The sequence below is a fragment of the Paramisgurnus dabryanus genome, chromosome 1 (genome assembly GCF_030506205.2).
Source record: "Paramisgurnus dabryanus chromosome 1, PD_genome_1.1, whole genome shotgun sequence".
NCBI classification, from domain to species: domain Eukaryota; kingdom Metazoa; phylum Chordata; class Actinopteri; order Cypriniformes; family Cobitidae; genus Paramisgurnus; species Paramisgurnus dabryanus.
The window spans coordinates 44,868,618-44,881,736 of record NC_133337.1 but is presented as its reverse complement, the minus strand read 5'-3'; the positions used below and the strand labels follow the sequence as shown (position 1 = coordinate 44,881,736).

Genomic DNA, 13,119 nt, shown 5'->3' with positions numbered 1-13,119 from the left:
CACGACAGACACAGCGCTGCTGCCATCTACTGGCAAACACTTCAAACTGCAGCCTTTTAACATTATGCTCTAATATGCTATATCAAACACTTTTATTCTTCTATTAATTACCAATGTATGTAGTGCAAATACTGAACACATTTATTGCGCTACAAACATACATTATGTATTGTACTAAATGAGCATGTATGTATAACTACTAATATCTTATAATTGGAACTATTTTAGCATTATTGTCATCCTAAATTTGCACATTGGGCTTGTAATATTAACCTCAGCTCTGGGGAATTTTTATTTATTTATTTGCAGAATTGGGCATACATAAAATTGCCCTTTGGAGTAGATTGATAAAAATTGTCTAATTTTACAGAAAACACTCTTAATTTTAAAGTCATGGGTGGAATAATTCATTCTATTTTATTTGTTCATCATTTCATGATTAGCACAAATAAATGTCAGATTTTTTTATAAATATAAACCTACAATAAAATGTAACTTACAGTAGCCTATCACTGTATTTGGCTTATAAATCTGGTCAAGTAAAATAAAGTTTATCATGAATGTGTTTTAGTTTTTTCTCTTTATTTCTTCTTTTTATTACATGTTTAGGCTATCAAAGAATCATTATCTGTGTTCAGGGCAAAAGTAAAAGTAATAGATCACAAAATGGCCTGTTAAAATGCAATGACGAAAGCAAAGACTGAAACATGTTAATCTGCATTGCATTGTTACAATATGTTTGGTTTACGCAACGCTGCTTTTCAAGATTCAAGAAGGTTAAAGATGAAAGACAGAGCTATATTTCTATGAAAATACGCAGTGAACCATAAAACACACATCCTGTTTGAGTCAGCTGCTGACAGAAATGTAAATACAATGCATGCTTTTCATATATAATGATGATGCATGCCATCACTAAGCAGCACTAACATTATGTCTGAAGATATACAAAATACCTGATTTGAATCATGTAATGTTTTGTTTTGCGTCCTTTTGATGCTTACTTTTTTGCCATAATTCTCCACAGCATGTGAGATCCACCCCAACGCATAAAAGCAAAGGGTTTAACAATTAAAGTTTTAGGAGTTGTATAAAATGTGAGGTTCTATAAATTAGTTGGTTGTTAGAGGCATTACTTTTGACAACAGGAAATAATATACTTTGACTGACTAGTCAATTTCAAAAACCTGGTGGATGGATTTAAGCCATTTAATAGGGGGATAATTAAACGTGCAAAAATAGTATGTACATTTAAATAAAATAATAAACCAATCATATGAATGATTTTTGGCGCCCTCTCATTGCCAATAAGAAAATTACAGATCTGTTTCAAATCTGTATTTTCAAACTTAAATTGATTCACAATGGGTAAATTTGCTAAGGGACCAGTGAATTTCTAAAAGGAGTAAAATTAGTTAAATACATAAATTATTAAAAACCTGGTGGATTATGGGGGTTTTGGGCACTTGTCAACTAGTCAGTCTTTAATAGCCTTGTGTTTTAAACGGAAACAGTGGTACATTGAACACTCATTCGAATGGCACAAGAGTTGCAACTATGGCAGCTGAGAAAGCCATTCTTTCTGTTCTTTTTGAAAAGTTTTCTGAGCCTGATGAAATCAGTATAAATACACTTTACTGCAAAATATGCTCCATGTTACAGTCACTGCCCTTGCCGTCCAGAATAAAAGAGAACACTTGGACCCATTGTGCAGTCTCTTTAGTACCGCATGGTTTACGATACAAAAGCTATGTGCTGTGTTTTAGACAACAGAAAATGAAACACCTTGACTGACTAAAACATAAATAATAGTAATAAAACATAACACAAAAATAAAGGTGCTTGATGATGCAATAGAAGAAAAGTCTTCGCAAAATGGTCCATATGAACTTTAAACATTCAAGAACTTTTCTGTTTCAAAATAGGTTCTTTAGATTATAAAGAATAATGTATAGATTAAATGGTTTAATAACCTTTGACTAAATACTTCTTTGAGGAAGTATTTCTTTTTATGGGTTCATGGGAGTTGACCCCTGTGAAGAGGGGGAGATTCCATCAAAAACACTGAAGATGTTAGATGGGTACATTTTAAAGGGGCCCATTGCCCATTAAATGTGTAGGCCAGGCCTATATAGATAGAGAAACATAAGCAGTTTACAGTGGGAGGTGACCGGTAGGCTATTCAAATGAAGTAAAATAAGTTTTGTTCTGGAGCAGAAGTGAAAGTAAAAGTGCTTCATCTCTCAGATCTTTCGGTACTTTGGATCAACATGTGTAATTGCTAGTGGGTAATTTTGTATTTATTTTTTTCTTGTTGATTTCTGGGTCAAAGAAAACTGCAAAATGAATCCTGAACCATCCAAAACACACACAAACAACAGAAGAGTTTCCTTTGGTAACATTTCTTTATTAAAAGTTTAATTTGTTATTACTTTATTTGTTGATTTATTGTTATTGTAAAAGTAGCACTTTATTTTACAGTACGTGTACTTACCTTGTAAATATATGGTAAATATGTTGTACTTACAGACAAATGTGTGGTTTCTTACTTTTGAGTATCTACATGTAATTAAATGTTATACTGTACTTACCAGTGGTACATACTTTGTAGTTTTTATGTAACTGGTAAGTACTGGGTAATACCAGATACACACTTATACTGTAACTAACAAGTAACACTAATAAGTAACTTATAAATGAATGTATTTATAAATACAATATAAGTACAGCAGTGTTTCTCGTTAGTTACAGTATACATACACTAAGTACCTGACATTAATTACAATAACCTGTAAGTAAAATATACTTACCATGTACATACAATTTGTATGTACAGTAGTGTTTGTTATTAGTTATCATAAATGTACACTATAAGTACCTGTCATTAACTCACACTTGCCTGTAAGTACTAAATACTTATATTGTTTATTCATTTGTAAGTACAGTAGTGTTTCCTGTTAGTTACAGTATACCTACACTATATGTATGTATCTGGTATTACCCTGTACTTACATAGAGTTACATAATAACTACCAAGTATGTACCACTGGTAAGTACAGTAATGATACCATTTAATTACCATGTAGATACTTAAAAGTAAATACCACACATTTGGCTGTAAGAACAACATATTTACCATATATGTACAAGGTAAGTACACATACTCTAAAATAAAGTGCAACCAATGTAAAGGTTGTAAAGTCACATGAATCACATAGATGCTGCAGGTGTTTTTTATATGTTTCGCTCATGCTTTTGTTAAACATTACAGAACTAGATCATCATAGAGGAAACAGACATCAACGTTTTTCGCATGGACGCAATTATTCACCGCCCCCAAATAAACGTGTGCATAGACAACGTGCGTTTTCAGAAGGTGGTAAGAGCGATATCTGTATATCAAATATAAAATTACATATGTTGTGATAGCAACACCAGCAGTCTGCAGTGTTAAAGTAAACTTTTCATGCTGTGAAATCATTTCCATTTTAACAAATAAATTATTTACTTGGATTTATTGATTAAATGTTTTGAGATGCGTGTTTATTGTTTTTTGACTATTATAGAAAAAAATAATATAATATTTAAAAATAAATGACATTGAATATATGTAAAAAAGTTAATCTGTAATTTTTTGAGTTGAATTAGAAATTGAAAAAATAAAAATTCAGTTATTAAATGAGTACATAAATCTATTTTTTAAACGGTCTGCTATCTTACCCCGATTCCCAAAGTTTATAATAATAATTTATAAGACGACCTGTGGGGTGGGATTTTGCGTCAGATTGAAGTCATGTGAGGAAGATTTGGCTATAAAGAGGCAAAAATACACATTGCAGATTTAAAAATAAAAACAAAGGTGTTGTTTAGGGTAATTTGACATTTTTGGGCTATCTAAAAATGTCTTAATAATAATGTTTGTAAGTATGTTTGTTAATTGATCAATTTGTGATGTCATTAAAGAGTGCAAATTAAAAACGTAGGTCAGGACAAAAACAAAGTGAGTTCAAAATACTCAAAAAGCAAATTAATGCAAATATGCAAATACTGGCCTTAGTTTTTAGTAGAACAGATGGTTAAAGTTTGATTTTGGGATTGGCTTGCTTACCGTAGTAAAAGACTGCTGAAATTAGCTATGGTAAAGCATTAGCTTTTGTAAATTCTGTTCGAAATATAAGATTTATTACTGGGGCCAAGCTGTAGCAATAAAGCTTACTCCATATCTGATGTGTTTTATATTAATTAGGTGATGACTCAAATTCCAAGACACTTTTGCCTAATATTGTAAAGGATCAACAGCCATTAAACACTGGGACAAGTCAACAGCAGAAAATTCAGTTAAATGAGTCCTCGATTCAAGCTGAACCTCTGAGCCATTATAGGAAAAAAAGACTGGAAGTACAGAACGCAGTCAATGCTGAGAGTAATCTTGTCCTCTCTGCAGAGCTCTGGAGCTCAAATGACACAGTGTTTTATCTGACAGTATCTTGCCATCTAATAAATGAAAACTGGATGCAGCAATCCTATGTGCTAGATACAGCTCACCTCCTCACTGAGCGTACAGCAGAACATGTCCTACAGCAACTTATGAGAATTTCAAATGAGTGGAACATCACAGACAAGATTCAAGTTGTGGTCACAAATGTTGATGGCATAAAAAAGGTCGACAAAAGTTCATGCAAATGGACATTTATACCTTGTTTTGCCCATACGCTGGATAAAGTGTGGCTTGAAACAAAGCGTGACTCTGGCTTGAAACCATTGTTTGGAAAATGTCAGCAAATAGTTGCATTTTTTCACCAAAACATCAAAGCCTCAGAATGCCTCCAGAAGCATCGCTCTCACCTCAAACTCCAAAGAAATGAACTGATTCAGAGCATCGATCTTAAGTGGCTTCCTACACTTCACATGCTTCAGAACATCTTAGAGCTGTGGCCAGCCATAAATAAGGTTTTTACTGAACGTCAAGCAGATAACCCTTCCCTAAATGAAAGTGAAATAAAACTATTAAAGGACATTGTAGAAGTACTGAATATTCTGAAAGAGATGACAAAAAAAATAGGAACTAAAGATCACATGGCCATCTCAAACATCATACCGCTGGTCCAGAAATTACAGGTAGAACTGAGAAATCTGGGAATGACGGGGAACACAATAGCACAGACGCTGTCTGAAAAATGTGACTATCATATCGGCAACATCAAGCAAAATATTTGGTTTAGAGTTAGCACAGCACTGGACCCACGACACAAAACCTGTTTGCTATGCGACTCTGGGGTTGAAGATGTCAAAACAGAAATCAGAACAGAGATCAGGGGAAACACACAAACTGTACATAGCAGTTATGAAACTAGCAATACAGAGCTGATTCTACAAAAATACTGGAAAATAAAGATTACAGAGGACCCACTTGAATTCTGGAAGAGCAGAGTTGAGTTTGAACAACTGGCGACAATCGCCCGCAAATACCTCACAGTGGTCTCCACTGCAATTCCAATTGAACGTGTGCATCAGCTGGAACAATCACAGGCCATCAACAGGAGAAACTGGATGGACCCAAAAGATCTAAATATGATCCTGTTTTTAAACAACAACAAACTATGAAAATATGAATATGATAAATTGTGCGTATATACTGTATATATATTTGTCAAAACAGCTGAAAAGCCTTGCTTTTAATAATCGAATGTATAACAATGTTTCAACGGGTTTGCATTAACATTTAATCAATAGGGTGATATTAGGGGTGCACCGATAAATGCCAATTTACACTAATAATACGTGGCCGATAACTATTCTTAATCGCACAGCCGCTATTATGCACAGCTATTTCATGTACTACGGCTTTTGATCAGTATATCCTTATCGATCTGAAATCACTGTTAGTTTGAGTCGTTTAAAACATGCATTTGAAAAAGCAACACTCATCAAACATAATCATTATACATATTTTTTATTATCATGAAAATACCTGAAAATGTTTGAAGAACAGCAATATAAATATATCCTAAAGCCATTTCCTGGAGCTGCATGTCATAGCCATGGATATGTATAAAGGCTAGATGTGTTATGGCGGCCATCTTACCACAGGCAGCTCGCTCACTAGTAGCATTGAGTTTTGATTGTGCAGGTACTTTTAAATGACCATAACTTGCTCAATTTTCTATCAACTTTCAAACGGTTTGGTTTCTTACAAACTTTATTAACGTGGCTATAATTATGGATGCTTTAACATGTTTCATGATTTTTTTTAGTTTAAGTATGCAGTGTCATATGCACATCTTTGACGTTTGTAACAAACCAAACCGTTTGAAAATCGGACAGAAAATTAAGCAAGTTATGGTCATTTAAAATTATCTGCACCATTAAAACACAGTGCTACGAGTGAGCGAGCTGCCTGTGATAAAGATGGCCGTCAAATGCGGATGTTCCACTCAATTGGTCAGCAGCGCAGGCGAAACATCTAGCCTTTATACATATTTAATGTCATAGCTGCATGTGTGTGGTTCTTCATCTGCAGCGCATATTGAGTTTCTGCACGAGAGCGCCCTCTGGCTTTTGGATGTAGCACCATTTTACCGTAATTCATGGAGAAACATAGCAACCATCATCAGCCGATATATCAGTGCACCCCTAGGTGATATGATAATAAAGCATATTTGGCATAGTGTGGGAATTCAGGGTACTCTCCCTTCTTTAACTGGGATAAGATTTAAGAGTGTGGCGATTGTTGGAGGAGGCAAAAACTGTCACAAGACAGAATTGAGGGACGGCTACTGTATAGAGACATCTTCGTGCTGATTAGTCATGCTCCTCCTGAACTTAAATAAACTTCATTTAAAATGATTTATAGATAAGCTAACAGAGATTACTTTGTCAAATTATGTTTGTCAAGGCATGTGGACTTTTTAAATAATTTTTATCTGAGACTTGGTCATCACAATTGTTTTAAATTGTTGTAATAACAGTATTTAGATGTTACTTACATTTTTTCCTACGGTGAAAGTTATGCTCACTTTATAACTATACTAACCTACTTAATGTTAATATCCAAATTTTTAGCAATTAACCTTAACCCTAACCGTAACCTAATAGGTTAAATTCAACACTGTCTCACAAGAATTCGTACTATTTACGAGCTGGCTAATTAGTTTCAATTCATACGACCACATTCGTAAGTTAGGGGTTCGGTTTTGTTGTTGTTGTTGTTTTTACACAAGAATCGTATGATTTTGCACGATTAATTTCGTATGAATTGATACGAATTAGCCAACTCGTAAAATATGTACCATTTTGTCTCCTTTTGACACAATGCTGAGTTGAAAATGTATATATATATTTTTTGAGTGTATGCTACATAAACAAACTCTCAAATTTAGGTGATCTCAAATGATGATATCTTTTTTTGTTAGCCAAGCTAAACACAGACATGGTAAAATAACACAAACTTTATGAAAACGTTTTTGTTAAGATTGCTTTGACATTATGAACTAGAGAACAATTAAAGCAGTTTATAAATTGTTGAGCTAGTGGTTGAAAATGTTTGATCAAATGTATGTATAAAATCAACGTATATATATGTTACTTTAACTTAACAAATTAAGTTAAACAATGTGTTTTGATAAGTTATGTCAACTTATTGCAAAACTTAAAATAGTAGGTTGAATTGACCCAAATTGTTTTAACTTCATGTTTTATGCAGTGTGGGATGTGGACTTGTAATTCAATGCTGTAGTGTCACCTTGATTAATCTGTCTGTAGGCCTACTTGTGTATCTTTGCAGCTTATATGTTTTACTTTATAAAAGAACAAAGGGTCCAATATGCTTGAACAATAATATTGAGAAGACCGATTGCCATCGTCACCACTTAGTTTGCAGCACTTCGATCTCGGGCGCATGCAGTAACATCATCACTCCTGAGTTTGGAAGTTTGAGCGAGAGGGGGTGATGATGTTAATGCGCCCGAGATCGAAGTGTTGCAAACTAAGTGCCAGTGCTCTTCCGCCATTATAATAAATAAAAAAATCGCCACGTTTTACAACCACACTGTAAAAAAAACTTTGCTGCCTTAAAATTTTTTGTTGAATCAACTCAGATTTACGAGTCATGTCAACAGAAATTAGTTGTCACAACTTATAAAATATAGTTGAGAAAAGTCAACTTAAATTTATAAGTTATAACAACTCACCTGTAGTTATAGACCCTTTTACAGCTCACGTGATCAAATAGCCTGCGCGCGCATTTGGGCAACGGAAGTGGTGTTATTCCCCATTGGTTCTAACGTGGTAGCAACTCAGAAAGTTTATTAAAATGGTTTCCCAGCATCAAATTGTCTGGTTGTTGCGTTTGGTTGCACAAATATAATATACTAATATACGTATATATGTATCTGGCAACTTTATTTTTGGCCATCTGCTAACGTCTTCTATCCACTCCCCTATAGTACACGGATCTGGTAGCTGTGTTGAAAATGTTCATAAAGTCAACTTTTTTAAAATAACTTACTGTTTGTGTTGCTTCACTTTTGATTCTTACGATACTTCCGTTGCCTAAATGCGCGCGCACACGCTGCCACGTCATCATTGTGTACAAACAGTAAAAGGGTCTATAACAACTCATCACTAGTCAAGATAAATAATAGTAAGTTGAAATGACTTGTAAATCCGAGTTGATTCAACAAAATTTTTTAAGGCAGCAAAGTATTTTTACAGTGCATACCTACTCATAGTGATGGGGAAATCAAGCCTCAAATGAAGCACCAATACTTCCCCTACTGTTTCGAACTAAGATTCAAAGCTTTGAGGGTGTTGTAAACAGTGCCATATGTTGGTTAATAAACCACTAATGAAATTTATTTCATTTTTAATGTTTTGTGCACAAATAACAAATAAAAAAAAATGTGTGTGAATGAATGTTTAATTTACCTATTAAAGTGTGGCAATAAGTTCCAGTATGAGTTAATATTCATACAATTCAATACTGTAGGCTACAGAATAATATTCACATAATAACACACATGCACAAAAGTATATGGAAATACAATACTATATATATATAGTATTATTTGGGACAAAAATTTGAATAAGGCAAATAACTCATAAAAAATCTTTGGGGTTTGAACATTCTGACACGCAAAGCACGCAGGTAAGTGAAGCCTTGTTTGTTATTGTCACGTGATTTCTACATTAACAACACAAGCTTTGAATTGAGGCTTTATCTGGCACCAAGCTCCGAAGCCTCGGTTTAAAAATGTAACATCACTATTTACTCTTGTCATGTAACAGTCTTAAGGAAAAACATGGAAGTGTTTGGTTGCTTCTTAATTCATCCTTGTTTGAATCTTAATGAATGAATGGTGCTATACGGACGCGTTGTACAAAGATTAAGTGCACACATTAAGAAAAGAGAGGTATGTATTTATTAAAGTAGAAGGAAGAACATTGTAAAATATAGAAAAACGGTGGTGTTTTCCGAGCAAAAAGGTGTTTTGTCGCCCTCTTCTGGCCAATAGGAAAATGACAAAAAAAAAGGTTTAAGGTCTGTTTTGTGAAACCGAGAAAATAATTCGTCCACAGCTATAGCACACGCGAAATGCTGAAATAAATGATTTAATTAAAAAATGTTTTGCCGGGTTTCAATAAGCCAAGCTATTTAAGCTTTTCCGTTTTGTGGTGTTTATGGGAGAGCTATTTGTGATGAGGGTGAGATTCCAGAAAAACACTGAAAATGTAGATGGGTAAATGTAGGCCATATATAGAAACCAAAAGTGTATTATTAAGTCAGGCACGTACTGTACTGCAATGTCTTTATAATATTCGTCATTGATGCTAAAGACATTGTTTTCATCACCAGGTAAACATATCCGTTTACAATGGGAGGTGGCAGGTTATTCAAAGGAAGTAAAATAAGTTTTGTTCTTGGGCAGAAGTGAAAGCGCTTCATCTCTCAGATCTTTCTGTAGGCTACTTTGGACCAACAGGTGTTATAGGTGATTTAGTATTTTTTTCTAGTTGATTTCTGGGTCCAAGAAAACAGCGAAATGAATCCTGAACCATCCAAAACACACAAAAACAACAGGAGGGATCGCTTTGGTAACATCTCTTTCTTTATTAAGAGTTTAATTTGGTATTACTTAATTTGTTTAAATGTAATTGTAAACATTAATGTCACAATAACTGAATCACATACTGTAGCTGCTGCATGTGTTTCGCTCACGCTTTTGTGAAACATTGCAGATCGTCATAGAGGAAACAGACATCAAAGTTTTTCGCATGGATGCAATTATTCACCGCTTCCATATAAACGTGTGCGTAGACGCCAGATGTTTTCAGAAAGTGGTAAGAGCGATATATGCATATCAAATAGGCCTATAAAGTGAAATATGTTGTGATATTAGTCTGCAAACATTAAACTATTGACTGTCGATCACATATTTTTGCTAGTTGTTAAACGATGTCACCTGACAAGGTTAAAGTATTTTTTTACGCTGTGAATTCATCATTATACTCTTAATTTCCATTTTAACCACAACAACAAATAAAGAATTTACTTGGATTGAATAAATGTTTTGAGATTCATGTTTATTGTTTTATGACTATAAGAAAAAAAAATATATATATACAACTACTTAATTGTGATTTTTATTTTTAAATTCAAACCAGAACTGGAAATATTAATTTAGGGCTGTTTAACCTTGGGTTATCTTTGTTCTAAACCTGCCTTTAACCCTAGCTTAAGGAGTGTTTCTCACTTGTAATTTAGAAACAAGGTTATCAAAGTCATTAAGACAACTTGCCCCAAATTGAAATGTCTGCTAATGTTGGTTAAATCTCAGGGTTAGCTCAACATAGCACATTAGCTAAAGTATCAAAAGACACGTTTTTAAGCGGTTTTGATCAATGAAACATTGTAAAAAAAATTGCTATACAAATAAATGTGACTTGACGGGGGGACAGAGAATGAAAAAACATTTTTACCTTGTCTTTGTTGAATAATGGTAGTCTACCCGCATTCACGAACATCCAAAAAGTGCTAGACATGCTAAACATCTCAGTCTCATAGTAATTCCTCTTTTAGAAATGTCAGCCAGAAAACAGCCCAATCTGAAAAACTGATGCTTATGACACAACAGGCATCTCACTGCCCCTCCATTTCGAAATAATTGGCTACATTTTTTGAGTGGCAGCAAAGTCAGCCAATCAGTAATGAGATTGCAAGTTAAGCCAGTAGGGGGAGCCAAATAGGTGCAAAACCACTTGTTTAAAATCCCCCACCCTAATAGAGCTATCTGAGAGAGGTTTTTAGGAAGCTTCTAAGGCATTACAGACCAAAACAAAACATTTTTTTGTCTACATGTCACATAACAGAAGGATAAATACCCCGTTCAATCATTCTATGTCACCTTTAAGGGTGCATGATTTTTTAAAAACACCTTGGAAAAGGGAGTTGGGCCGGCCACCAAAACACACTTGTTGCCAGTCAGAAGTAAGGGGTGTGTCTACTAACCAACATCGTTGCCTGGGTTGCGTATGTGTGGGGAGGGCCTATCAATTAGAGGTCCAGATTCTATTGGGTAGGGGCGTGTTTGTTTAGGTGATTTTAAATGTCAACATTGGCTTTCCTAGATCATGCACCCCGCCTTTAATTTGTGTACCATTTATAGAGAGAAAGCGATCTGGTGGATGCATTTATTCCCGACCTCTGCGATCAGCAGAATCACAAGATCACCAAGAATCACCAACAAACAGAGGTGTGAGTTGTAAAATATCCACTTTTATGACATGTTTTATGATAAGAACTTTTACTTCATTAATTTAAATGCCCATTTATTTCTAGATGATGACTCAAATTTCAAGACACTTTTGTTGAATATGATCATAAAGAACCTACATCCATTAAAAACTGTAACAGGATTCCAGGATCTTGCAAGCAGTCTACACCCCTCTTTAAATATAAATGAGTCCTCGATCCAAACTGAACTTCAGAGCATTTATAGGCAAAAACGACTGGAAGTACAGAACGCAATCAATGCTGGGAGTAATCTTGTCCTCTCTGCAGAGCTGTGGAGTTCAGATAAGACAGTGTTTTATCTGACAGTATCTTGCCATCTTATAAACAAAAACTGGATGCAGAAATCCTATGTCCTAGATACAGCTCATCTCCTCATTGAGCGTACAACAGAACATGTTGTAAAGCAACTGATGAGAATTTCAAATGAGTGGAACATCACAGAAAAAATTCAAGTTGTGGTCACAAATATTGATGACATGAAAAAGGTTGACAAAAGTATATGCCAATGGACATTTATACCTTGTTTTGCCCGTACGCTGGATAAAGTGTTCAGAGAAACCATAGGTGACTCTGGCTGGAAACATCTGTTGGGAAAATGTCAGCAAATAGTTTCATTTTTCCACCAGAACCCCAAAGCTTCAGAAAGCCTCCAGAAGCATCGCTCTCACCTCAAGCTCCAAAAAAATGATCTGATTCAGAGCAGTGATCTACGGTGGCTTCATACACTTCACATGCTACAGAACATCTTAGAGCTGTGGCCCGCCATTTTTAAGGTTTTTATTGACTTTCTAGAGGAGAAACTTTGTTTAAATGAGAATGAAAGAAAAATATTGAAAGATATTTTAGCAGTACTGAAGATTCTGAAGAAGGTTACTGAAGAAATGGGAAGTCAAGGGTACAGCCCCATCTCAATGATCATACCGCTGGTCCAGAGACTGCAGGAGGAACTGAGAAAACTGGAGATGGGAAATGAAATAGCCAAGACACTTTCTGCGAAATGTGACCATCATATCGGCAACATCAAGCAAAATTATTGGTTCAGAGTTAGCACAGCACTGGACCCACGATACAAAACCTGTGTGATGGATTCTAATATTGGTGTCAAAGCAGAAATCCAATCACTGATCAAGGGAAACAGGCACACTACACACAGCAGTTATGACACAAGACGTGAAGAGATGATTCTGGAAAAACATTTAACACAAATTCAGAGGATCCACTTGATTTCTGGAGGAGCAGAGTTGAGTTTAAACAACTGGCGACAGTCGCCCGCAAATACCTCACAGTGGTCTCCACTGCAATCCCAATTGAACGTGTGCATCAGCTAG

General features: G+C 34.9%; 2 protein-coding genes across 4 annotated transcripts; both read left to right on the top strand.

Annotated features, from left to right (window-relative positions):
- The first annotated feature begins 1,448 nt into the window (after positions 1 to 1,448).
- LOC135744607 (zinc finger BED domain-containing protein 4-like) lies at positions 1,449 to 6,846 on the top strand. Of its 3 annotated transcripts, none has more exons than XM_073815113.1 (3): positions 1,449 to 2,395; positions 3,272 to 3,346; positions 4,247 to 6,846. In XM_073815113.1, the coding sequence occupies exons 1-3, from the start codon at positions 2,344 to 2,346 to the stop codon at positions 5,602 to 5,604; spliced, it is 1,485 nt and encodes a 494-aa protein (XP_073671214.1). In that variant the 5' UTR covers positions 1,449 to 2,343; the 3' UTR covers positions 5,605 to 6,846. The 3 variants fall into 3 exon arrangements, with proteins under 3 accessions (XP_073671214.1, XP_073671212.1, XP_073671211.1); XM_073815111.1 differs by having other exon boundaries at positions 3,272 to 3,376; XM_073815110.1 differs by having other exon boundaries at positions 3,272 to 3,379.
- A 2,772-nt stretch (positions 6,847 to 9,618) lies between these two features.
- Positions 9,619 to 13,119, top strand: LOC135744486 (zinc finger BED domain-containing protein 4-like). The gene is made up of 4 exons (XM_065262643.2): positions 9,619 to 10,092; positions 10,237 to 10,338; positions 11,664 to 11,750; positions 11,837 to 13,119. Exons 1-4 carry the CDS (start codon positions 10,041 to 10,043, stop codon positions 13,117 to 13,119), a joined length of 1,524 nt encoding a protein of 507 aa, XP_065118715.2. The 5' UTR covers positions 9,619 to 10,040.